This window comes from Phalacrocorax aristotelis, chromosome 4 (assembly GCF_949628215.1).
Source record: "Phalacrocorax aristotelis chromosome 4, bGulAri2.1, whole genome shotgun sequence".
In the NCBI taxonomy this organism is placed as follows: Eukaryota; Metazoa; Chordata; class Aves; order Suliformes; family Phalacrocoracidae; genus Phalacrocorax; species Phalacrocorax aristotelis.
In genome coordinates this window covers 27725280-27753260 of record NC_134279.1, presented here as the reverse complement: position 1 = coordinate 27753260, position 27981 = coordinate 27725280, and the positions used below count along the sequence as shown (strand labels likewise).

Sequence of the window (27981 nt, the reverse complement as noted above, 5' to 3'; positions counted from 1 at the left end):
AGAGAGATATATTGAATACTAAAGTCCTTTATTCAACAACACAGAAATATCACAAAAACAACTTTACTGGGCAAATTGAATGTTTTTATACAGTTTTGTACATGCCCCATAAGTGATTATTTTTTTCATAAATACACTGTTTTCCAAAACTGTTTTTTTTCCATAATTGCACAAGCATACATACACCTTACACAAATATCTATTAGAAAATTTAATAGATAACTGCACAGTTCAGAAATAGGAGAACACTGTGAAAGGAGTACATTTCTGTGGCCCGTGTTTCTGAAAAACCCCTCCTAGTTCCCTGCAATTGTGAAAATGGAGTACTTTCTAACATAGGAGCTGTCTTTTATTCACTAAGAATACAGTAGAGCTCAGCGTGAAACTGCCAAATTTAATAAAAACAAAATCTGAAACATTTAGCTGTTACATGAGAACCCACTGTTTGATATCACTATGCATCTAACCATGATCAAAGACCCACTACTGCTTTTTGCTGAATGCATTCGACCCTGAATGGTATGTTCATTTAACTACTTTCTTTCTTCATTATTTGATTACAGATATAGCCCATTTAAAGACTTTATATTCCTTAACATTAACTGTAGGACTTACATACCAGGGGTTCTGTACAAAAGGGAGTATTTCACCTCATAGGGAGGGTCTGTATTAATTGACAGAATGCGTACGTGCGCCTCCCTTTCAGCTTTACCATTTTTCATAAGTTTATCTGGGGTATGCCAAAAATGCTTCCATCAGGCTTAGCGCTCACACCTAGAAGACAGCAAAAGTATGTCCTGCTTTTTTTTTTCTTTTGCGTCATGAGAAAGGCAGACATAGAGGAATACAAATTCTCATACTGGAAACTGTGTTTGGACCTTGTGAAAAGCACAGATTTGGTAATTAGAACTTCACAGTAATCCGACTGACAAATATGTGTATAAATGGGGGTGTAGGGCTGGGGCGGAGAGAGACAGGCCAGAAAAGGGATTTCCTTCTTCAAACATCACTAATTAAAATGCTCTATGCGCACTACATGGTATAAGTACTGTTTCAGCAAAATCTAAAAATCTGATGGTTTAAAGGAGCAACATCCGAAATGAAAACCATATGGGTAAATCAAAGAAAAATCAACTCTTGTTCATTTTCAGTAATTAACAGATTTGCTTGTTTGTTTAACAATTTTGAATTGACATGTAAAAAACCACAATTACAATATACAGATCCATCAGTTCTTTAAAACAAAATGACAAAACAAAAAAAGAAACCACATCAAGACATGCAACATTAGGGTATTAGACAGTAAGTACATTGCTATGAATATCTTTGTACACCTAATGTAGCCTGAAGTTAATTTTGTCTCTGCTTCTGTAAGAACAATCACGATTTTCCAAAAAGCAAGGCAAGCTTACCAGCCAGATGTGCAAATAAGGCTTCAGTTTGTAAATCAGTCAGCCTTTTGGTAGAGAAGACCTTACAAAGCTCATATTGGTCAGTAACAGAGACCCTAACCAAAAAGGCTCCAACACAAAAAAAAATCCATACACGGCTGCCATACAAATAGACATAAAGCTCATCGGATGGGTATTGAATGGGTATTCAACTGAGGACCGCTTACAAACTGTAAGAGAGGCACCATGATAGAAGCATTTCAAATGTGATATTCCATTTCTGAAGCCATGTATGTGACATCATACCACGCAAAGACGTATACATGTGCATCAACCCTAAGTTGAGGACGCAGGTCTAAGCCCAGCCCACCCACGCTCTTCCAGTTACCCCGGGTCACCGACGCTCTGCCCGGCCCTGCCGACACACACACGTGACTTCAGGAGGTTTCTCCTCCTCCAACCCTCGGTCTTAGCTTTCTGGGCCATACCCAACACCCGCCGGTCCTGCGAGCGAGCTCCCCTGCCAAAGCCGGCGTCTCCCCCGCCTGCACAGGTCCCACACTGTGGCACTCCCAAGCATCCCCTGTACTTCACCAAGTGAGTGTGACCAGGGGCCAAAGGCTGAAGTACTTAGGAAAAAGTAGAGAAAGTGTTGAAGCAACAGGAGATTTCAACGTGCTGTGCATCATTAACCGGTTATTTCCATGCTCAGCACCTTGTCTGTGAAACTAGTGGTAGTCCGATCTTGTATAAAATGATAAATCTATCAAATACATGGCACAACAGCATTCGCTTACTTTGATGGGAGGGCCTTTTCACTCATGAGTGGTATGACGAAGCCAAGCAATAAAAAGTGATGATCAACTGATAAAAAGTATCCCTAAGTTCAGTATCCTCCATATTTTTTACGACATGTGAGTTATATTCCTCCGTGCACTGCCTTTCAAGGAGTAGACATTTCCTCCGTGCAGCTAGAGCAGGAAGAAGAACGGCGAAGCATTCTTCTGGGGGCCTAAGGGACCAGCTGTTCAGCAAAGCCGAGATCAGTGGACCAAGAAACATGTGGGGAAAAGCGGGTTTTTTTAAAACATTTTTTTAAAAAAGTTCCTTTTTATACCGCAAAAATATCCAGGCTCTTACATGAACACAAGAGCAAGTGAGACCCAAACCAGTCCAACTGTCAAAACTCACTTAACTGTGAAGAGCTCCACTTGGACCAAAAATATTGCATTCCACTTTATAAAAAACTTACTCCATTGACTGAAAATTTTACATAAGAACTCATAGGTGAAGGGTAATTAGGCTGAGTCATCATTTTTTCTAAGGTCTTGTACTCACTTCGTTTTGCATCCTAGAACAACCTTTATATAGACAACTGGTTTTGCACATCCGCCTATGCGGGGCACTTCACCTCAGAGCACAGTGAAAAGCGAGTCAGACACCAGACAGCATTTTTGGAGACACACCCCTCTGTAAAGCTCCTTTGGAAGCTATGCAAGTGCACAAACTACTACTCTAATATAGTGCTTGAAAGATTAATTTTAAATGTTATATCTTCCCCTCTTACACCACCACGACGGAAGGTAATTGCTAGATGCGTCACAATCTTTTTATCTTGGAAAACTTGGCATCAAGTCTCTATGGAAGGATGCATGGTAAAACAGTGCTGCTGTTGCTGCTGCTGCTAAACAACTAGCAAAATAATAGTTAAAGCTAGAATTTATTGCTCCAGATTTAACTCGCAGAACCACACCGTTGTGTACAAACCATTAATCTCCATAGATGCTCAGACATGATTGTCTCCTTGTGTCTAAACACACAAAATACAAGCGGCTATCTGTACAGTTTACAGTACTGAAACACATATATTTGAAAATGAAGTATAGATATGTTACTTTTCAAAGATACATGACTTTATAGCAGGGGTTTACCCAAACTTTTTTTTTTTTTTTTTACAGCCACTTTAAAAATAGACAACAACTTCACTAGTATAGCTAAGTTACATCAAAGAAAGAATCAGTGTACTGAATGTGAAGAAGCTGGCCAATTCCCCAGGCTCCCAGATTTTTGTCTTTTGCTTTTGAGGAAACCCCTATACATAAATGAAAATAGTATCTGAGTATATTCTTCAATGGTGGACTAAGCAGTTTCTTAAAACAAGACTTTAGCTTGCCATTCACTTCGGACTGCCTTGAAAATAAGATACACTACTGCTTAAAAGAACCATCGGAATGCTTCAGCGCTGGGAACAGGTGTTCTCTAAAAAAAAAGCAAGAAAACAAGTTAAGCTTTCTTTTGCGGCATTGGCATACTCGAGTTCTTCTAGTTGTTCTTTTCCTTTACATTTTAGGCATACTTTCAGTTATCTAGGAACAACACGATGCCTCACATGCTTGACAATTAATAGAAACATCCTTCCTCCAAACACACACCATTTTAGGATCATACGCGATACATCGCGCCCAGTATGTAACACACCGAGCATGCTGTCTTCTCCTTAGTTAAACAAGGTAGTTGTGGAAATGTAAACATTGCTAGAAAAAAATCTCCTGGAAAACAGACAGTGCTTTCAGAACAACCACACAGCTGTACAATGGTTTCTGCCTGTGTCTTGGCATATTGGATAGGCAGTTATGGCTGGGTGGCTTTGCAGGTTAGACACACACTTTGGCAAGAACACTTCTTTTGATAGGGCAATAACAAAGGCACTGATCTGTCATTCAGAATGTGTGCTGTGTCTACAGGCGGCTTTGGAGCAGAGGTCGGCATTTTCAAACCTCAGGCCTGTCCCCTCGTTCCACAATTAGGTTGCGAGTGCAGAAAGCACTTAAGTACATCCTTGACTTCATTTCAGGGAGGGGAACATCCTACTGACGTGGGGGGGACTGCCCAGGCTGCCCATGTACTTTCTTTTGCGCACGTGCTGGACCTTGGCTTACAAAGAAATAGCCTATTTGCAGAGTTGCTACCCTCCCTCCTTCCCCCGCCTGTTGTTCCCCCCAAAATTGTATCCACTTGCATTCAGGTGCCTCCACACACGTTTGCGTACAGGCAAATTTCCCTTCACGGCTTTAAAGTACAACGTACATGAGAGACTGAGGCACTGAGCCTGAGAGGGCTGTGTCATTTCTGTGAGGTACTTCTTGCCCTCAATTTCCTTCAAAGCCAAAAGATGATTAAAGTGCCCTTGAACCCATGCATCAAGACCCACATGTCTCTCCTCCAGAACTGAGGATGATGCACTGCCCAGGGAGGCGAGAGCAAGCCCTGAGACGACTTTGCATCACTCAGTCCCAGCTCACAACCACTTGTTTCATTAAGAACTGCCCACAAATAGTAGCATCACATCCAGTGAAATTCCCCTGAAAGCAAATCTCTGGAAATTTGCAAATCAATACTTGCAATGAAAGAGTTCTCAATGATTTTGCTGGTGCCATATACAAAAACCATCTCTGTTTTTGAAGGAATTCTTTCATTTTTGTTTCACAGAGGATCTTTTAAATGTTTTCCTAGTTTTTCCATAAAAATACAATAAAACATGGACCCTACAGCATACAGTGCGCATTGTACATTATGTCCGAATATTTCTTTCTGGATTCCAGGAAACTGCTCATTAGCATGGCAAATATTTTTTGTTGAATTATTAGCCCATTTTGTGATACTCAGGCTCAAGCAGTACACGGCTCCTCTTTTTGTAAAAGCTGTATGAAAGGAGAGCTCTTATTGTTGCGTTTATCGCTCCTGCCCATGAAAATACTAGAGCTGAAAGTAATTCTGCTGTGTCACCAGAATTCTGACCTGTGGTCAATTCAGTACCTGCTCCCCCTCCACGAATGTTAAGCTTTAATAAATCATGCAAAAATTAACTTCCAAAGACAACGAGCTGGTTTGTTGAATACAATCGCCCTGACCAGCATGAGTTTTCTTTGTGTCTGCTGTCCAAAAGTAGGAATTGTTCATATCCATCTTTACCAGTCCCTGTTCTGCCCTGTTACGTGTGTTTAGCATAAGCACAAGTAGTGACAAAGCACAGCAGCCCTCCTCCCAAGGTACGCCGAGGAGAGCTAATGCAATTGCTAGACCATCCGCACCCGTCTGTGTGGGCTGTAAGATGGCTGCTGAGAGCGAGGTATACAGATTTATAATTTATAAAGAGGTTGACTGCAGAAGAGGCTGGAGTTCAGAACGACAGGAAAAAATCATGTGACTAACCTGACCTCAAAAGAACAGACAAACATGCAAATGTATTAAACTCAATAGATTGTCTTCACCTGAAAACGAAACGTAATACTCCGCTGTGGGTCCATCTGCCTAAATACAAAACCACAGCTAGACAGAGAGATTTAAAGACATAGTGACTGAGACGGCCTTTATTTATTTCTTTGCAGCATCAGGTTGAGTTACTGTCAGACGTTGTCGTATCAGCTGGAAGTAAAGGTGCAATGTCTGATTAAAAGGTCATTCAGACCTTTAAATACATAGAATAATATTTTTGAAGGGCAAAGCTGTGGTTTAATATGTGTGTTTTTGAAAAACTACAAGATAAGGAATTTTGCATCCGTGTATCAAGCTCTAATTAAAGACATACATTTACAATTAAATATCCATTGCGCTAACCCCCAATTTGGGAATGAATTATTAATCCACACTTAAACAAAAAAGAAAGCTTTTAAAATTGTATAGGTGGATCGAGTTAAGCCCAAACCAATTTATGTGATGAAAACCATAGATGTTACCACTCCAAGAATCAAAGTTACTTCCAGACAAAAAGAGACCCTCCAGCCCATTTAGTGCTTCAGCACACCAACGTACAAGCTTAAGTGCAATGACCGTCTTACTGCCTGGCTGTATAAATCCAGGAGTCCCAGATGGGGAATCAAACTCTCGGCAAGATTACAGCACGTTTCTGGATCTCTGTGCTGCTGGCGGGGAATCGTTATCCTGAGTGACAGGAAAGACAGATCCCCCTGGAAGCCTGGGAAGGGGGGGCGAGGAGCAGAACCAGAGCTGATCGGCATGGTTTTGCTGTGAAAGCCTTCACCGCTCATGCCGGTGCAAATGCTGACAAATGGCAAGCTCACTCCCAGGAGGATGCTCAGAAACCCAAAGCCCCACCTTCTCTGAGCAGGTAATGCCATAAAGTGTGGCGCTCGAGAGAATTTATCCCCGCACAAACCCAGGATGAAATGACCTCCACGCTTTCAAACTCTCTATTCTGTTCCCTTCTCGCCAGCTCTTACTGCTGAAGAGGTAGCTGAAACATTTGAAATTTGAAATGTTAATTGTTGCCTTGAAAAATCAGCTTCACTCAGGGAACCAAGCGTGCTACATTTTTGGAGGAGGAGGTAAAAAAGGCAATCGAAACCAACGGAAGAGTGAAAATCACACCAATTATGGAAAAATGATACCTACGTATCTGTCCTGGCTGCCCCATGGAGAAACGTAAAAGCAGACCCTTGCTACACGTGTGTGCACACACACGCTGCCAACACGTGAAAACAGCACACTGGCAGGTGCTGTAAATTCCTCACCAGAGACTCCGTTTCAACAGCTGAGGTCTGTAGTTTCACAGCAAAAGCATTCATTAAAGAATGATGCCTCCCACAGCCCCCTGGCGTGACCGACTGACTGATGGAGCAGGGCACGGGGTGCCAAACGGTGGGCTCGGCTTGTCCAGCCCAGCCCCATCCTTTAGCGAGCTCACACCTATGAAACCGGCCAGAGATGCCTCTCGTGTCTTGCAGCCACCTGAAAGATTGGGTAGGGAGATCAGGAATCAGGAAAGTCAGCCGCTCCTGCTCAGGATGCTGTTGCTTGGTGTGCAGCCCAAATTCACAGCTGCATAACCAAGACTCACTGTAAGTCATCTGTAGTATTATTTTCTGCAAGGCTAGGGAATCACTTGGGTTGAGGTGAACCACATTCAGAAATAAAATAGAGTAATAAAATATATCAGAGCACTACATGATTATGAGCTAATGCCTTACCGATGTTAAAAGATGTTTGCATTATGTAAGAATCCTTTGACGTTTGATCCATGAGCAAAAGTCCCACTCTCATTGAAGCAAACTCACACATTGTCTACAGCAAATTATTGGCCAGATTTGGCACTCTTCATTCTTCTTGAAGAGTCCTGGCTGAAACGATCCAGCTCAACAGAGGCCCTTTGGGAAGTGTATCACAGCTGAGGTACAGTCAACAAGACCTGGGCTACCTGACAGTCTTTACAAAGACCTACACAACCATAGAAACAGACAGTGGTGAAGGATCTTTGTCCTTAATGAACCTCAGATTCACACGGCAAGGCAAATGATGTCAGTGGATTTCCCAAAGCAGTGGGACTGCTGCAGGCCACACAGGCAAAAACGACCTTACCAAGGTCTGCGCAGAACCCCACATGAGCTTCTCACCCCTTCTTGAAATGTCTTCCACAAGAGGAGCAGTTTAGCACTTAGGCCAGTGGATGTACAGCATGAAATTTGATCCACGCATTTATATACATATATATGTGTGTATGTGTATTTCAATATACACCTATACGTACATATATAGATATATGATCAGAGACAGAGAAATCTGGTGCTCCACCATGGTCAGAAACTTCAGCTGGCAAGTCATAGCCCCTGCACAAAACGCAATTTGGATCGATCAACATCCCAGCACAGCAAACGCTGACCACCACTGCCCATAAAGCAGTGACTCTGTGCTCTTCTTACACCTGTGCAATTGTGGGCTACACACCTAATCAGTCCCACAAAACTCACACAACTGCCAGGGAGAAAGCAAACTGGCCTTTCCCCCACACTGCACCTTTCCAGCACCGCAAGCTAATTTAGGTGTCAGTTTGATCACGCTGGAAATGACGTCAAGTATAAACACAGTGTTGCTCACACATAAACAGTGCAGAATCTGGTGCAAATCCACGTGCTCCAAAACTCACTTTCCATCCCCAATTTCCCTCTCTGGAAAGACCCTTCCTCAGCCAAGCGCCCGGCTGCAGAGCACGCATGGCGGTACGGACACAGCCTCATGGCTGGAACGGGGCTGTGCGTCTCGCTGAGACGTGCCAGCACTCAGCAGAGCAACACCATCTCCTGACCCGCAGGCAGGCGTCCTCCCCGGCGGCAGAGGCAGCCCACCAGCTGGTGGGTGAAGGATGCCAGCCTGCTCTGCCTCCCGTGAATGCGGTCTGGACAGCACCTCCGCTCCTTACTCGCCTAAATACTGAGCCACCCTGAGAGGAAAGCGGCCTTTGAAAGTATCTATGGCCCACTTTGTTCTGCTCATAAATATACATTACCTACAGCAATGACTTTGGGGAAAACCTCCCGACGCTCAGATTCAGCTCACACAGAGTCTCCTTGAATGTTTTTCTTCAGGCGAGGAGGCTGAGGGGCAAGAAACCAGTGTGTGAAATGCATCTCCTGGAAACAGGGAAGGGAGGAAAAGGCAGAGCCCAGCACACAGCACGTTTCTCCCAGCCCCTCTGCTCCTTGCCCTGAAGGTATGCCGAGAGTCCCACGGACACTGAGGGGCCTGTCTGCGGCTGCGGGGGCACGAGGCGCTGCTCCTGCACGCGTGCACGCCGGCTGGCACGGAGAGCTCTGCGCGGGAACAGCCCATGCCTCTCCCTCCTGGCCTCTTCCCACCTAGCCGCAGGCCTGCAGGAGGGAATCCCCGGCTCTGGACGGGGTGTGAAACAGTCCACGAGGCTGCTGCTCCCCACAGCTGCCACGATCCCTGGCTGCCCACCAACGCTGCGCTCTCGCGCGCTGTATGTGTTACCAGGCCGCAGCAGATGTCCTCTAGTAACGAGCTTATTCTTGGGCTTAGCAGATAAAAAGGGACACATACACCGGGGTCAGAAGCTTGGTGGTGAGTTTGCTTCCGCAGCCCACCTTAAAACATCACTCCCCATACCTGAGCTACGAGCCTGTCTCCCTTCATACCAAGGATGAGATTTAACATTTATTTTAAAAGCCAGCTTTATTTGCTCCGAGAGGACACGCATCTGTGTGCTGGCAGTTATTTTTCCACTTGCGCTGCATATCTCTCAGGCCGTATTTGAGACAAACCAGATTTAGAACATACCAGATTAGGAAACTCATTTGACTGTCTCTGCCACCAGCTCCATGAAGTGAAAAGTAAGCCTCCACCACCAGGCATTGCAAATAGAAATTTAAAAAACGTACTCCTAAGTCAGGGTTGTGTTTTGAAAACCCAGCTCCTCTCAGATAGCTCACTCGGAGGTGACCTCAGGAGGTTTCAGTGGGGCTGGCTGGGGAACAACGGGCGTGTGCCCATGGTCATGGGAGAGCTAGAGACTTGCCACTGTAGGGCCAGATCCTGCCACTTGGAGTCAGCATCAACAGCAGGTGGTAGCTCCCCAACCAAATCAATAGGATTAGACTGAGGAGTAATGTTTTTCTCCACAGGAGAAAGAACAAGCAAACACGTCCCTCATTTACGTTCAGTACACACCATAGTTTAATTTATATATATTATTTTCTTCACTTTATATACGAGATTAAATTTGGGGAATGGGTAAACAATTTCACTTTTTTTGATCTGAAAAGATGCATAACACCATTGGGGAAAACAGATGGCAAACATAGATCAGGAATCATAAGGAATCCAGACTAATGCTGTCAAAGAAAAACAGCTCAGTCCCAGGAAATGTTAGCGACGGAGCCCCTCTCCATGCCGGTGGGCACCTACAGCTAAGAGCAGCCACGGTAGCTTTCCGCAGAGCGGCTCACATCCTCTACCATTGGCCTTGAAATCCCTGAGGGGGCTGCTTGAGCTGCTAAGCATGGCTTGCACCGAGGCTGGCAGGCACAATCATCACTCCAGGATGCAGGCAGAGCCCTGGAAAGGAACACATCTCCTCTCCCCCTTCCCTCCCGGGCTGGGAGTAATTGGCTGCGGTCGTCTTCCAGCACACTCCCTCCCTTGTGCCAGTGCAGCTCTTTTGGCCAGCAAGCTCACGGACGGAGCCAAGTCTCCACCTCTGCCGTCCCGCTCGCTCCCCAGGGGAGCAGCCGGCTTGGCCGCCGGCTTCCCCGTGCCTGGCACCCCACACACGGGGCTGGCAGCGCTGGGCAAGCCGGGGTCGGGAACTCCTCCTGCCGTCTGCTACCCTGCAGCCGTGTTCCAGCTGGCCGCGCTCCGGCCTCGGGGGCTCCTAACGGCTTTCTGGCAAAGGCAGCACGCAAGACATCAGAGGTTAGGGGTCTCTCATATCTCTCTGCCAAAGGGATTCACATTTCTCACCCTATATCTACATACCTCTCAAGCCGTTCATGCAGTTCCTTTGGTTTTTCAGCTATCCCTGTACCTGAGGATGGAGCTGCTAAGCCCGCTAGAGTGCTTATTCAATTTATGTGACTATTTTGGTTTTTTTTTTTTTATTTCTTATTTGCATTCCAGCAGCATCTGAACGCCTCAGGCAGGATGAGGGATTGTTTCTGTTGGTTCTGCCTGCCCGGCCTCTTGGCCAGGAGGACTGGCCTGTCTCCTGCTTTTTCAGGGACGGGGAAAGGCTCGTACAAGCTCTAACACAGTCTTACTTCAGAGCCAAGACTGATGCTAAGCAGGTCGGAAAAGCTGTCACTCAGTGCTCCCATACTGACTGTGAGAATCAGTGTCAAATAGCCAAACGTTTTATTAGCATAAAGCGGAAACCTCTGTTACTGAGAAGAGTTTTATAGAGAAATTCTTGGATGCAGGTTTGTTACCACCATGCAACATAAAACCCAAGACCCTACAATGCAAAAGACACTAAAAATGAAATACCCACACCGCTGCTCAGCTTCTGCTTTCGCCTAGGACCCGCCTGGTTACTTCTGCTGACTCTCCTGTGTCAGACATTATCAACTACAAAGTGTGCCTGCCTTCTGCAATGGATGTACCGTGTGCATACACCTCCCCCTCCACACACACACACTGCTATTCACCTTCTCGCGAATCAAACCTCTGTGAAGACCATCCATCAGCCCCTATCATTTATCCTTCACACACACACAAGCTCACAAAACAGAATTATTCTTGTTAACATTCATTCCATTAATGAAATCCCTGCTGGTTCATCATCCAGTGGTACAAGTCTTTGCACTCACAGGCTGACATCTCTATCATCCTCCAAACTGCTGCTCTGGGGTACAGTAATCTTACAGAGTGGTCTCCGAGCAGAGGGGAGGCACGTTTCTCAGTACCAAACCTAAATTTAAATCTCTTTCCCCTAGAGCTGCTGGGGCTTCAGCATCTTTTTCTCCTGCATGGAAACTAAAATCGGCTATGATGCCTCATTGGTTAGCTAACTGCTTCTGTCCTTTGGGATTTTTCATACGCTGTTGATAAAAGAGCCAGTGAAAAATATATCCATTAAATGCTTGGCCTCTGCTTGCTTGTTTCTTTTTCTGCAAAACTTGCAAAAAAAAAAAATAAAAATTCACTCAAATGCAGTAGCCAGCCAGTTGTGTGGGGTGAGGGAGTACTTTCAGCCAACGCCTAAGACTCATTACAGGTGCCAGCTTGGCTCTCTCACAGCCAGTGAGCAGCTTGTATTGTCCGATTAGATGCAGGGAGAGGAGCAGCAATGCAAACTCTCACACAGCAGGTCACTGCAATTCCTGACTGGAGGGGAAAACATTAAAAGATTGTAAATGGCTCTGAACCCCATTCATTCCCGGGTATGTCTTCTGAAATTTTCAAGGATGACAATTAAGATCCATCTCAGTGATTATTTTCATGACACTGTCACCTCTGGTGGACTTTGACCTCCAATTTATTTTACATCAGCTACCAAGCAACCAGCCAACTGTGATCACCACCTCCCAGAGCTCAGCCGAACTGATGATTTAGAGGGAATAGGTTTTACATCATTACTAAGCTTGTGTCATCGAGTCCTCTCCCACCCACTCCCTGGTGGCTAGCTATTCAAACCCACGGCCTTTCCAAATGTATTTTCTGCTCTTTTCCTCACTCTAAAACCAGCGGCCTTTGTTTGGCAGATAAAACTCACTCTGGAGATCACATATTTAACAACATATACTCCTTGCCTCTCCTTTTCCATTTCTGACCTCTTCAACTGCACCACGATAATCACGCTCCGCCCTCCTTGTACCTTCAACGCAGATGGCTAGAGCTCTTCAGCTCTCTTCCAAGCCTCTCACTGCCAAGGCTGCTGCACCACCGCTGCATCCCCACCCAGCAGTTAGGATGTGCAGAAGGAAGAATGTTACTGAATCACTGTTGTTTTGGGGTATTTCTTTCGTGGCAATGGAGCGAATTCTTTGTGTTAACGTAGTGCAGACTGACGTGCTGTCAGCATGCTCCAGCTTCCCTAGGACACGCAGTACGCACCACCAAAGAAACCTCTAAGCCCAAGCAGTCCCCATGCAACAAATCATCATTTTCAGCCTTTCATTTGCAAGCATCCCCTCCCTCCTTCACATTTGTCAGCTTGTCTGTATGCAGGCCTTTATCATTTCCTTAGCTCTTGAACAACTTGTTCGGATCATGCGACTCCTCCCATACCACATGCTCACCCGGATACCCAAATACTCTCCATAAACTCTAGTCAGTTTAAAAAATTAATTAAAGAAACTGGATTAGCCTATCAACAAGGCACGTGGAAAGCCCTTCCTACCCTCATCAAGGCCCCTTCTTGCTGTATGAACTCCTGGCCTTTCCCCATAGAAGTGCTGGGAAGTCAGTTACTGGTGAGCTCTTCAGCTGCCGCACCTGAATTACTAATGGCATACCTCCTGCTCATAGCAGCAGATGTATTCCACACTCTTCTCACCAGAGGAGAGCTCACGGTCATCTTCAGCACTACCGTTGTGCCCTTCCCATCAGCAGATCACCTCCAGTGCTCAGTGAGTCTGCCCCATAGTAACCGAGTCACCCCTGCGGAGGAGCAGGCACCCCCTCACAGAGGCTTTGAGCGTTATAACCAACCCTCAAACACTTTTGTGTCCTTCTCTGTTTGAGCACTCTGCAGCTCTTCTTTCCTCCTCCTCTGTCCTCATCTCAAGTGATACCCATCCTGAACTCCCTAGGATTTCCCATCATTTTCCAGTGTTTTTTAAGTTCCTCCATCCACCGCAAATTTAATACTGCTTCTCCACTTCCTAAACCACTGAATAATCTCTCTCATCTCTGTACAAATAATTCCTTGTCAAATAAATTCTGATACTAGGTAATGGAGATCCTATATAGAAGTGCAACAGAGACCATGACCACAGCAGTCTGGAACTGAAGGAATACTGTCCTTGGACAGGAGAGGTGCAAAGTTTTAAAACGTCCAACACTTCAGAGACCAAAATAAAGGAAAATACTGAGTAGAGCAGGGGAAAGGAAAAAAACCTATGGTGAGCCAGGGAAAGGCATCTGATGAGTTTGCTGCCTGCCAAGGACGCAGTATCCAGCATGACCCGGCTGCCTTTATTCCTTTTATGTTCTCGTATCTCACTTGCCACTGGAGTGTCTGGTTAAATAGGAAGGAACGGAGAAACTCTGGCAAACTGCAAAAAATTTCAACAGGCTTCACACATACCTGGCTATGGAGTTTTGTAGTGTTAATTAAGAGGATGTCTAGGCGTTCCAGGGAGGAGAAAATATTTCCCGTAATGTCTGAGAAGAGAAGGTAACAAGCCTGCTGGGATCTTTTTAGCCCCTGCAGAGCTAAGGCTTCAACATTATTAAATGGCTGTCGCATCTAAAGTATGGTGCAACATAACTCAACGCACAACAGAAAGCACAGGATGCTGAAACGGGGGATGACTTTAGATTACACTGCCGAGTAATTCAATTTCAGGACAGGTGTTCGCATGTGACTGAACAAGATACAACTGGGGAAAACAATAAAGGTACCCAAAAGAAGAGAGAAGACATACACAGCAGGCTGGGCTCCCAAATAGCAAAAAAGTGTCAAACGAAACCGCATGCTTCAAGACATTGTGGTTCTGTATGATCATTCAAAGTAGATGAGCTATCAAAAAATACAGACACTACAGAAGCAGAGAAACACTTTCTTCGGATGGTGGTACTCCTCAGAAGACACGGTATCTGCTGGCAATTTTTAAGCACATAGTCGGTGACTCAGGAATCGTTAGCAACCGAGGCCAAGGCCCAGGGACTTTCTGACGGCAACATGAGTTACTTATTGCTCCTAACTCAGTCGGGTACATCCGCAACGCTTATCTTAAAGCCTTTCCCTACGCAATCAGCAGCCGCTTCCCACTGCAACCAGCGATCGAAAGGATTATGCTGTATTTGATGAGACTTTAAGGAGTACATTCTAGGTTTGCCTGCTTAGAAAGATTTCACCAAGGCTAACCCTTAAAATACATGCATGTTAGGTGTCAGAAGACCACTAGTTTTCTTTTTGCAGATGCAAATTTTTAGGCTGTTTGGAAAGGACCTGTTCTCAGTCATTGCTATGCATCAAAAGCATGACACAGTGTACAGAAGTTAATATCTACCTTTTGTTTAACTCTCTAGAATGCATTTCTTTTAAAACCAAAAACGCAGTGCCAAGATGTTCCTCTTCAAAAGGGACCGCTTTCTGACATCCTAATTCATTCTCCAAGGGAGCAAGGTCTTCCCTGGCTTCAGTAAAGGTGTTAGATGTCCACCTAGCAGGCAGAATTACACGGAAAGTGGCCCCAAAACCCAATAATATGAACACACATGAAAAGGCAGGCAAAAATTGAGACTGTTTCTTACTGTTACCCACCTCAAATTAGCAGTATATAACATGATATTCACACATCTACCAGCTTAAACCAGTCTCCATGTATGAATAAGGCATGATGTGTATAGCCCACAACATTTTGTACAAAAACAGAATTGGTAAGATTTTCCAAAAGTGCTGTAGCTGGCAAAGGAGTCCAAGTCATGACAGTCCTATGCACCTCTAACTGAAATACGTACTCCAAAGTGACTTAGACAGTTTGCAGGGGGGGGGAAAAAAAAGTACTTACTATGCTAATTACTGCTCTGGGGGGAAAAAAAAAAAGCTTCATTCATCATCTTTCTCACGACACACGCAACTTGTCCAGCCTAAACAATACACAGAGATTTCGTTATGTCCGCTTGAAAAAATAGACCAACCCATCAGTCACAACACTGAAATTCAAAGTGCGGCGCAGAATCCTGATGCCCCAACTGTATAACCTATAGTAGTACTTCAAAAAATGTGCAAAGAACTATTCAGTGCAATCAAAATGCGGAACCACCACAACCAGTTAACCTTTCTTACCACACGGACAATTTCACTGGCAAACAATCATAGTTCAGCAATTTAAAGCACGCAACTTCCAATGCAAGTCGAAAGCAGTGTTTGTATGAAAGGCTGTTATGCCCTTGACTGACCTACAATTTTGCTGAATTCCTTGAAATTCTGTTCAGTTCAGTACCAAATCCCACAACTAAGAGATTCCCTTAGGCAGGAGAAACTTCCTTTTCTCCCCACCTTTAACAAACTACACTATATCAAAGAGCAGTTTATATAATGCATATTCTAAATTGAATGCTAATATCATGGGGTTTGGGCATTTTCTCTGCTTTTTAAGTATCGCGCGAGCGAAGGGAAACAACATGCGAAACAGTAAAACAGAGGACATCTGACTCCATTTCAGAGGCTATCCCTTGCACTCAGCAATTTACCAGAAATGTAAGACCAACAGCTCGACTCCGGTGGGCTCTCAACGTCTTCTTCAATCCCACATCTCCCACCAACCACAATGCATTCCTGCCTTGCAAGATGTGATCCTAAGGCAGAAGGTCAAATAGCGCTTCAACAAGATTTCCGAGCGGCAGAGATCGGGTGCCGGTGAGCAAAGACTGCTCTGGTCTCTGCCAGAGGTGGCAGTAGGAGGCCTTGTATTGTCCCCAAGAACCTCCAGAGGTCAAAAGGAAAACTCATCGCCGAGCACGTGTTTATCCCAGACACGTAAAATCTGGATGAAAGTGGCAAAAAACATCGCAGAACACTCAACAAAGGTCAAATCTTGCCACCCCCGCTCCCCGCCAGCAGCGTCACCGCAGGATCGTGCGCTGTGTTGGAAGGAGCGCGCCGCAGTCACCCGGCGATGGCTCTCGCACGGTGCCAGCAGCCGGTTCCAGCGCCAGGCGCCCTCCCTGCAGGCTCTGGCCTGGCACGGAAAAACAAAGAGCACCCTGGCGCAACACAGCGGGCACACACGAGGAAGAGAGAGGAAAAACCAGCATTCGGGGCTGACCAGCCAATGTGAATTGCGCTCAGGACAGACTGCGGTTCTTGCTCCAGCTGTAAGCTCCCAGGGACAGGGACGGCTTTTTTGCCTGCTTGCACGGTTGTTTAACACATGGGGAGCCTCGACCAGACAGAGGGCCACGAGGCAGCAGCAGGGAGGTGAGAAACACTGCCATACAGGAACATCGCGGCGAAGAACAGCAACGCAGACTACGAGGGGGTCTTTCTTTCCACCTGCCGGTTAGCCACTTGGATTGTGTCAGCTGCCTCCTCCTTATCAAGCTTTTCAGTTCCCCCTCACGCTACTCAATTCCTTCGTGCCGCCGCTCAACTTATGCATGTAATTTAAAGCTAGATAGACGGCAGGGAAATTGCTTCCTCTGAGGCCCCTACTAATTGACCCCTATCCGCAGAGCTCAGCAGTCTTCCCTTAACAGCGCTCACACGAGCGACCACAACACGAAGTGCAAGTTCGGAGGTTGCCAGCGCAGCCTCTCTCCCCCGTGGCAATGCCATATGGTGTTAAGATTTTCAGGATCAGACACCGGTGCCTGTTGAAATCAATCACCACAATCCTATCCCCAGCGAAGGCCATCTCAAACTCCCGCTGGCCTGAAATGCGACTCAGTGAGGTGCCGCGGATTTGGATGCTGGTATTTACCGTTTCAGGTCGGTACGCAAACGTTTACTTTAATAGCGCACATACCAATTAGCGCAGCCGTTACAAATAAAGCGAGCGGCAGCGGCTATGATGACAGCATGCCCGAACAGCAGAAATTCCACCTTGGGGGCGATCCCTTCAGTCCCTGCCAACGTGAGTCAGCCCGTCAGCCCCTCGGCCGGGCTCTGCCTCCACGCTGAGGCAAATGAGGAGCCGGGCAGCTAAGATTCATCTGCTGAGTCGGGATGGCTTACTTCAAAGAGAGGGGGGTGTAAAGCAATGTCAGGTTCCTAATCTTCATAACCTGCAGCAGAAGTTACAGACGCATATACCAATCAGAGGAAAATAAGTAGTCTCCACGGGTAAATAAAGATTATGTCTCTTTAAACTGACTGTAAATCTGAATGAACACAGAATATACATACACAAGTAGGCAGCGTGCAACGTGACGTCAATCTTATTTTTATAGATTTATTATTACCGTACATAAAATTTGCTAGTAATAATAACATTCTATGAAAAATACTAGAGCATTGGGACACTTTTAAGGTGAAAATAGTACAAGAAAAATAGGAAAAAATAATTCAAGTGTGTGAAAAAAAAAAAATGCTGGGAGGGAAGCATTCCATTAAAAATGCAAGGGTCAGGGACTGGAAAGCATTCATGTGAATCTGTCTTCAATTCCATGTACTAACCTTGAGAGTTATATCCTACGCCTTCATTGCACCAGTAGAAGAAGAGATTTAAAGGAAAAAGAGAGAAATGGTTTCCGTGGGATCAGCCAGTTTACTGTTTATTGTTATTATTCTCATTTTTCGTTTATTTCGTTTTTAAACACAGTTCCGCCCCCTGCCTTGAATCATCTCCACCACTTGCAGCCACTGTCGAGCACAATCCACAAATCTTACAAGCATGTAGTGGAACATGAGCCCCTCCATCCTCGCCGCGTTTCCTTGGGACCATGCCTAGGGAGGTGGTGGGGGATCGCCCACGCAGAGCCGCTGCTTCCCCAAGAGCGCAGGCCAAAGGAGCCCCAGGAGCTCGCTCCGCGGGGAGGCTGCCCTCGCCCACCCGCAGCCTCCCGCTGCTGTGGTGCCCTCCTGTAGGCCCTGTCACTCTCTGACACCCTTCCAGCTGGCGGCCTTACAGCCAGAGCACTGCTGCTGCACGTGTGCTTCAGGCAGCCCTGCTGTCACTCTTTATTAGTTAACTTAAATTAAAAAAAAAAAAGAAAAAGAAAAGAAAGAAGATCCAAGAAAGTTACTCAGTTTGGGCGCTTTTCCTCTCCTACTGACAAACCGAATTAGCCACATCCCGTGACAAAACTTCGCAACGGGCCACGACCCACAGAGGAGCGATGCCTTTCTGGCATCTCCAAGCTGGAAAGAGAAGCCCGCTTCCTTCGAGTCACGGTACGGCAGCAGAGGAGCTTTTGTGTTTACGTATCTGACGGAGCACAAACAGGAGGGAGAGAGCAGGGGAGAGAGAGGATGAAGAAAAGAAGTGAGGGCAGGTGGTTATGAGAGCACACAAGTGGCTAATAAAACCATGGTTTTTACTAGTCACAGTGGTTAAACCATTTTAACGGGCGGCATTCTCGTAACACGCCTGAGCGGTTTTTAAGGCTGTCAAACACCTCTTGTCAAGAGCGAGGAAGTTCTGGAAATGTGCTCAGAGATGCACACAAACCCATAGGAACATCTGATAACGCACAAATTCGTTTCTTCCAGAGATAGCTCACTTTCTGCACAAATCGATAAGCCATCAGAACCTATCATTTACCACAAACATTAAATCCCGGCAGCGCCCTGGTTTGCAAGCCTAATGAGGGAGGGAACGTTGGCGCTCAGAGGCACCCCCAGTGTGGGGGTGGATTCTCCATGTCTCTGGTTGAGAGAAGTCCCTCTTTTTGGCTGTACTCAGCTTTATCATCCGTCATTAACAGACCGAGGCATTAAGTATCTTCTTTGCAAACGTGCTACGAAACCAACAAAGGTGTATCATTGAGAAAAACGAGAGCTGAAAACCCAATCTAGTTTCTAGCACCTGGGAAGTCTATCCTGGTTTCTGCGTTCGTGATGCTGTGTCACCGTATGTTCACCAAAAAAACAGCGAAGAGGACGCAGAGCTACAAATCAAACTTTCAGGAAGGACAGTTCACTCTTGCAAGGAGGAATCAATTGATGAGGCCGGTTAGAAAACAGTTAATGGCATCAGCCAAATGTCAGTTAAATCCCCAGATGTTGCTTTTGTCCCACGGCAGTCCCAATACTAAGGCCACTGTCCCCATTTATTTAATGCAGATCAAATTAATGGGCTTTTGGTTGTTGCTTTTTCCCTGGAATCCCTCACCCCACCTCTTCCTGGAGGGAACTCCTACAAGCAATGAGTTAGGGGGTAAACCCCGCCGCACGCACGTGCGCGCGCAGGCAGAGGGAAGTTGTAATTTCTCACTTAGTTGCTAATTTCTGTGACTACAAATCTTGATGTCACCCAGCATACACACACTGCTCCTCTGTACTAAATCCATCATCCTCGACACCTTCAGACGCATCCGATACGTGCGTCTAACCAGCAACGCTATAATTTTAATAATGACAAGGGATTAAGTATGAGTGCTAGTCTTTCCTCTCCCTTGGTTCCTCTGCCTAATGACACCAACCGATCGCCGTTCTCCTCCCCGTTGTGTTTTTTGGGCTCCCACTGTCTGTTGCCCCCGATACGTTAACCGAAATGTCTGCGACGTGGGATCTGCCTGTCTCTCGTACATCTAGCAAACCTGAAAACCTGTCGTTACAGCTTTGGGAAATGCAATACATTGTCAGTTCCGAGGGCACGTCGTAAAAACAACCGTGTGCGCCGTGCTGTCGGAAGTCAGTTCCGTCATACCTGTGCTATTTTTCCATTGCATTTTATACACCGTGAGCGGGTTATTTCGTACAAGGTATTGCGAAAGAGATTACTTGGGCACGTTTCACCGACTACCAGGCCCCAGGGCCAGTCGTCTGTCTTGGACAAACCGCTACCAGTCACCCTGGAGATGAACTCACCATTACTTTCCCCTGAACTTCCGACGGCGGGAGCCAGGCGTTGGGCTAAAACTTTCCCTTTCCCACCTCCCCGTCCCCACAAACCGCCCCGAATCGCCACGATCGCCGTTAAAAAAAAAAAAAAAAAAAAAAAAAAAAAAAAAACACGAAAAATAAAGAAACCAGAGACAGCCAGCAGTCTTATAGAAAGAGCACGGCAGGTAAACCAGGCGAGCAGCGTCTCGTAACGCCCACGGGCCGGCGGAGGGGGCCGGGCGCTGCGGCCCGCGGCGGGGGGCGCCCGCGGGGGCGGCTCTCCCTCCGTCCCTCCTCGGCGGGGCCGGCGGCCGGGGGCGGCTCTCGTCCGTCCGTCCGTCCGTCCGTCCCTCCTCGGCGGGACCGGCGGCCGCGGCCAGCACCGAGCTCGGCGGGGCGGGGAGGGGGCGGGGGGGCGGCGTTTCTCTTCCCTGCGGGGCGGCGCCGCGGGTGGGGGGGTGCCGCGCCCGCGGCGGGGGGCACCCTCAGAGCCTGAAGGAGGCCTCGGAAAAGGGATGCTGCATCTTGAAGCTAGACAAGAAGCACTGGAGGGGGGGGGGCAGGGGGTTGAGGAGGGACGGCGGGAGGCTGGGGAAAAAGAAATCATCTCCTCTGACCTCTAGCGAAGTGCCCGGTTTTTTCTTAAGCTCTTCACATTTCCTAAATTTGCAGATCTGGTGTCCCGTTTTGCGGTTCCTGCAACTGCTGCAGACTCCACAGTTGATGAGCCGCTTGCAGGGCACGCACACCCCGCAGCGTTTCCGCTTCTTCTTGGCGGGGTTGCCCGCCCCGGCCCCGGCCCCGCCGCCGCCGGCCCCCCCCTCCGCCGCCGCCGCCCGCCGCCGCCGCCGCCTCCTCCGCCGCCGGCTCCGCCGCCCCCCGCGCCGGCGGCGGCGCCCAGGGCGGAGGCGGGCGAGGCCGAGGCGTGGCTCTGCGGGCAGTCCGCCAGGTTGGCGATCTGGAAGGCGCTGTCTGTGACGGCGGCCGAGGCCGCGGCGGGGGAGTGCAGGGCCGTCATGACGATGACCCCGGGGGGCAGGGGAGAGGCCGCCGAGCGCCGGGATGGCCGAGAAGGTGCCGACGCGCTCGGGGAGGTTCATGATCTCGGCTTCGGCGGCGCCGCACTTGAGCTTGTTCATGCACTCGCCGGCCAGCGGCCGGCAGTGCTCGGGGGAGAGGGTGGAGAGGAAGTTGCCGTTCGCCATGGGCAGGGCGGGCTGCTCGGCCGGCGGGGCAGCCGGGCTTGCCCAGCCGCTGCGAGTCGCTCCGGTGGTGCATGCCGCCCCTGCCGGCGTGCAGCGAGGAGGCGGCGGCGGCGGCCGCGGAGGCGGAGGCGGCGGCGGCGGCGGAGGCGGAGGAGGGCTTCCTCGCGCCGCCCGCCGCCGCGCCGCCGCCGCCGCCGCCGCTGCCCCAGAGCATGGCGGTGGCGGCGGCGGCGGTGGCGGTGTCGCAGTTCCAGGGGGACATGCCGATGCGGGCGGCGGCGGCGGCGGCGGCGCTGGGGAAGATGGGGGTGGTGATGCGGGCGATCTTGGCCGCCTGCGGGAAGGCGCCGCCGTTGGTCTTGTAGAAGGTGGCGAAGGAGCGGTACCTCTCCATCTCCGAGTTGTAATCCACAAGGCTGTTGAGGGCCCCCTCGGGCAGGTGGCTGTCCTTGGGCAGCCCCGGCGCCTCGGGGTTGGGGCCGCTCTCCACGCACACGTTGGTGTTCATGGTGGCCGGGGGGGCGGGGGGCACGGGCCGGGGGGGTGGGGGTCGGGGGGAGAGGGACGGGGACGGGGTGGGGGGTGGGGGTCGCTTAAATCCTCCTCCTCCTCCTCCTCCTCCGGGCGCATTCCCGCGGTCGGTGGTGCCTGGCTGGGCAGCCGCTCCTCCTGCATCCTCACGGGAGCTGCCGCAGCTGAAACACAGAAAGTCATTTCCGAGGGGGGTGCGCGCGCGCGCGGCGGGACACACGGACACACACACACACACACACGCACGACGGGGGGGGACACGCCGGGCGGAGGGCTTGAGGGGGCGGGCCCGGGTGAAGCGAGCCCGGTCCCGGGACAAGCCGGCGGGACGCGCACACACACACACACACACACACACACACACACACGCGGGGAGCGGGAGCTGCCCACCTACCATCTCCGCCGGGGAAAATGAAAAAGGCGGGGGAAAAAAAGGGGGGGGATAAATATAAAGATTTAAAAAAAAAAAAGAGAGAGAGAGGGAGGCGGGGGGAGGGAGCCGCCAGCTGCCACGGTGTCCTTCTGCGCCCGGCGGTCATTAGCTGCCTGCCGGCACAGCTGGCTCCGCCGGGCGCTGGTCGCGGCGGCACCGGCCCCCCCGGAGGGCTGGGGGGGGGGGGGGGGCTGCCTGCGGGCCGCGGGGGAGGACGGAGCTAGGGGGAAAAAAAAAAAAAAATACTTAAGGCAGGCAATTTCACAGCTTGTGATCCCGGCGCCTGCAGCTGTACTAAAGAGGGGAGTATTTATCCCAGCCTCTCGGGAGGATTCCCCGCCACCGCCGCCGGGGGCTGCGCAGGGATGGCTGGGGACACACGGACACACACACAGACAGCGACACGGGGACAGCCCCGCTGCGGGGCAGGGGGGCTTCGCGGGAGGGAGAGAAAACCCGGGAACACTCGGGGAGGGGGGGACACGGGGGGGACGGGGACACGACACGTCGCTGTACCTTCTGAGCTAGCCCTCGGCGGGGAAAGATGGCTTTCTGCCTCAGGGTTAGCAAAGTTTAGGAGGAGGGTACGGGCACGGCGCTCGGTTTATACCCACCCCACTCCCCCCCCGGGAGGTGAAGGGGGTTATTTTAGTTTATGGCAATGAGGAAGGTAGACGATGGCAGCCTGCGCGAACTAAAGCAAAACGTAAACATAACTTAAAAAGCCCTCAGTTTACGAACACTGCCTCTTTGTTTTCCAGATGCTCTACCTGAATAGTTTAGATATTTCCAGCATCTTTTCTGCCGTAGGGCTATCGATCAGAAACGTTCACTTCGGAGGCACTCGTGGGGGCTACGGCTAGTTTCCAGACTCCGGTATGTTTAGTTCAAAATGGTTATCAATTACGGTAATTACGATCGTAATTAGATTAATGAACCGTTTGCAGCCCAACCTACCGAGTGCAAAAACTTCGTCTTCTCCCGACGTCGTGCACTAAAAAGAAACAAATCCAGATGAAGGGAGCGTAAATCTACAGGAGAAACCTCACCCCGGGCTGCAATCGGGACTGGCGGGCGTCCTTCCATCGCAAAAAGAGACCCCGAGCCCGCAGGAGCCACCTCTGTGTTTCCACGTCAGGGAAAAACCCAGACTCTCGCCGCCTTTCAGAGGTCTGGTGGCGATACAAAGGCTGCCCCGGGAAGCTCTAGGCTAAGCGTCGGCTTGTAGAGGGATGCGAAGGATTTGCATATAGCGAAGAAAAAAAAAACCCCACACACAAAAACAAAACAAAAAAAACCCCCCAACCCTCTCCCGTTTCCAGAAAGGAAAACCTAGCCGCATGTCCTCGGTAACAACTACTCGATAAAACTAGTTTTGCCAGCCATGTGTGGGAAAGCCACGCATCTGGTAAGGAATAAAACGCTAGCGTTCAGCCGTTTATGCCAGAAGTCCAGGAACATACGCATTTTCTTGCCCTATTCCCCCCTCCCTCCCCCCCCGGCATTAAAGTAGCTTCTCTCCACAAAAGCCTCCCTCGCTGGCTACCTCCTCTCTCCCCGCAGCCCCCTCTCAGGGTTTATTGCCATCAGGAGCGAGAAAATGATGGTGCCCACCAACCGGGTCATTATTGTTTAATCGATGCATCTCCGGAGCATGAAAAGGGTACCCGAGACGCAGTTATTGATTTCTCTTCGCCGCCCCCCCACCCCCCCCCCCCCGCCTTAACTATCGCCCTCATTTCTACGAATGAAATAAATAAATAGAAATTGCCAGCCGGGCTTCGCGATTCTGTCCCCGCTGAAGCTAAATGTGACCATACATGTTCAATATTGCATGTCTGCTTTGCCAAAGACAGAGAGATCAAAGGTCATACTTAACATTCAGGAGGAGGGGCGGGTGCAGATTAATTAATAAATTAATATAGCGGCGCCTTTTATTGCCCAAGTCTAGCATTAATCTACTTTTACGATCCCAGAGGGCAAGAACAAACAAAAAAAAACCCACGAGAAAAACACAAAATTTTAAAAAAATCCCCCCTAAAGAAAAAATAATCAAACAACCCACGACGGATAAGGGGGGAAAGGAGAGCGGGGGGAAAAAGCAAACCAGTCACTTACCAGGCTCTTTATTTGGGGGGGCTTGAGCGTGCAGACGCTACCAGCCTGTCTGCCTTTAATTAGTTGCACATCAGTCCCTAACACAAAGAAGAAGAAGAAGAATATCCAGATGTGCCTTGGCAGCTCCTCAATTACAACTTTGATACTTGTAAACAAACTGCGGGGGGGGGGGGGGGCTGGGGGGGTGGATAAACGGAGCCGCCGATCCACTAAACAAATACCTGTAAGTGGCTTTTTTCCCCCCTCTCCCTCTCTCTCTCGTTGCAGAGAAAGGAGGAGGAGGAGGAGGAGGGGGGAGCAGGGGAGGCGGCGGGGGGCGAGGAAGGAGCAGGCACAGAGGGAGGGGGGGTGGGGGTGCGCGGTGGTCTCCTCCGCCGGCGCTGCTCGCCGCCCGTCTCCCGGCGCCCGCCCTCGCACACAGCGCCGGCGGTGCGTGCGTGTGTCTGTGTGTCCGTGTGTCTGTGTGTGCGTGTGCGTGTGTGGCGGGGGGGAGGGGAGGGCGGGGGCGGGCGGGCGGGAGGCGGCGGCGGCGGCGGGGCGATCGCCGCCGAGGTGAGGGAGGGCGCGGGGATGCGGGTTCCGCCGCCGCCGAGAGGCGCGCACGGGCCACGGCGGGGCGCAGCGCGGGGGGCCCCCCCGCACGCCGCGTATCCCCCCGCCATCCCCCCGCCATCCCCGTCCCCGCGGCAGGGCGCAGCGCGGCCCCCCCCCCCCCCCCGCATCCCCCCGCCATCCCCGTCCCCGCGGCGGGGCGCTGCGGCCGGCGGCCGCCCAGTGCGGGGCTGCCGGCGGGGGCGGGGCGGCGCCGCATCGCGGGGAGGGGGCGGAGATGGGGGGGCACCCCGCTGCACCGCACCGCTTCGCCCTCCCCCCCGGGCAGGGAACTGCCCGCCGGGAAAGTTTGTGCCTGGGAAGTTTGCGGGGTCACCGGCCGGCGGGTGGGGGCTGGGGGTCAGCACCCCGGTCACCGCACGGCCGCGCGACATTTAATTTTCAACCGTGTTTGTGTACCCCTAGTGACACCCCTCACCCCCCGCCCCCATTTTTTTTTTGGCAGGCGTGCGAGGTGCTGCAGATTTCAGGCGTATTTTGGCGAAACGCAGCCGGGTGAGTCGTGGATGTTACACAAGTGTCTCGGGGATCACTGGAAGTGCTTTCCAAACGCTTGCCGCTTGCCGGTGTGTGCCAGAGCCCCGGAGGTGGGTGGCATCTGCCCGTGCAGGCCACACGCACCCCGCACCTGAGCTGCCAACCTTCAAAACAGTTCTCTCAACAAGCCACTGACGTGCCGACACTGCACGCAAATGCACAGCAGTTCCTTAAAGAATTTCATCAACTGAGTGTAAAAAAACAAAAACCACCACCAAACCCACCTGCCTTCCCTGTAGTTCTTGCAAACACAAAAAGTGCCTATATTCACTGAATAAATAATGCATCTTCATCCAGCTCCTCTTGGTACCTCCAGAGCGAGGGCTGGCACTTACAGAGATGCTCCTGCGGCCTGGTGTGGCCAGCGCAGGCACCAGGCGGTAAGAAAATGGATGACTCTGCCCAGGGAAATCATTTTAGCAACTTGTAAAATTACAGAATCCCAGAATCCCAGGTTGGAAGGGACCTCAGGGGTCATCTAGTCCAACCTTTCTAGGAAGAGCGCAGCCTAGACAAGACGGCCCAGCAAAAGAAGGGGAAGTTGTACCTTTTCATTGGCTTTATCTGTAAGTAAATGAAGGCTTTATTCGCAGGCTGAAGTTTAATTACCTTCCGCTCCAGTCTGAACGCAAGCTCGGGGCACTCAACGCTTGGGAATTACCTGCGGGAAAGGGCCACAGGAACCGTGGGAGCAGTAAGACGAGGTGGATTTTGGCGGCAGGATTTGGCGAGGACCAGCAGCCTCGCGGTTAATACTCCAACAAGTGAGACCATCTGGTACCGAAGAGGGACAGTTATGGTTGATAGGGTAGCTCGCAGATCTCCGAGGAGACACACCACTGCTATTTGCGTTACGGATTGGTACGCTTTATTTGGAAAGGGTACAGTTTATCAAACTAATAATCTGCCTTTAAACACACAATATGCATTTTAAAATACCCCCAAACAGGTATTTACATAATAAAGCGTAACCTCCCGGCTAGCTAGTGCCATCCCTTACAACACTTCTGCTGCCTTTTTCAGTGTCTTTTCTGTTTTTTATACATTTTAATATGAACTTATGGGGAAAAATACAAATGAGGGGAAACGACGTTTCGGTAATGTCACAAAGTGACGAAAAACAAGTGCTTTCTCCTGTTGAGGTTCATTTCCTACTGCTTTTCTCCCAAATTAGTTGTCAAAAGCCATATGCGATACTCCAAACACCGAGGACGTTTTTCAAACACAGACTCCTCCTGAACTCCAAACTTCCTTTAATCACAACCCGGGTCTCACTTAAGCAATCCTTTCCGAGTTAATTTATTACTCTTGAAGGAGTTACATTTTTAATAACCTAAAAGAGAAAAAGGGGAAAACTCTGATAATCTTTTCTCATGCATAAGGAAGACCGTTTCATGTATTTTTTAATTGTCACATGAATTAAATTGCAGTGCTATATATAACCTTTCTGTTCCAGGCTGGAAAACTTGTACTCTTTTCTGGTGTCGGGGAGGAAGTGTGGAATCCAGTTCAGACGGGCTTTCTCTGAAACTTTTTGCTCAGTTGAGTTTTGTTTTGTTTTGTTTTCAGATACGGATCTGTTTCATCCTGCAGTCTGCCCTAAGCCTGGGAGCAGAGGAGGACTGGAGGAGTAGAAAATATGCAGGTGTTTATTGGTGAGGTAGCCAACCTTCCAGCTACAACTTTTTCATGATGAGTCTTAAGAAAGCAATTCCAGATTGTCCTTTTCACCATAATCCATGCTTTGATGGGAGGGACGGAAAATTAAAAATCACAGGCTCTGTTTTTCATCCAGAAACCATTCCTATTTCATTTTTTAGCAGGAATGCAGTGAAAGCAGTATGTTGCAACATTGTGAACATGGGAGCTGCCCTGCCTTTGTAAATATTAAGCTTGGTCTGAAAGTTAGTTGGGAAAAAAAAAAAAAAAAGAAGAAACAAACCGAAATTCACTTTTGGTTCTTGTTCATTCTGTGACAGGCTTTAGTGTGTATCTGCAAACTGGCCCTTGTAAACCTACCCTGATCCATCAGTACTTCAAGCATTGCACTAGAATTAGAAAAAGGAGGTGAAGCAAGCCCTTGGGGAATGCAGCAGTTCATTACAGACTGCTAGCTGGGTCGTTTTTTTCTAATATTATTACTCATTCCTTTTGTGTGCCATTTTCCTAGGGCTCCTAAAGCCCACA

At 49.3% G+C, this 27981-nt stretch overlaps 1 protein-coding gene across 1 annotated transcript; it reads right to left on the bottom strand.

The window, feature by feature from the left end:
• Positions 1 to 7: 7 nt before the first annotated feature.
• On the bottom strand, positions 8 to 27838 carry CXXC4 (CXXC finger protein 4). Its single transcript, XM_075092406.1, is given in 7 exon segments — positions 8 to 21171; positions 21173 to 21196; positions 21198 to 21397; positions 21399 to 21590; positions 21592 to 22258; positions 26404 to 26455; positions 27814 to 27838. Coding segments are annotated over 7 exon segments (1488 nt in total). The 3' UTR covers positions 8 to 20843.
• Between the last annotated feature and the right edge of the window lie 143 nt (positions 27839 to 27981).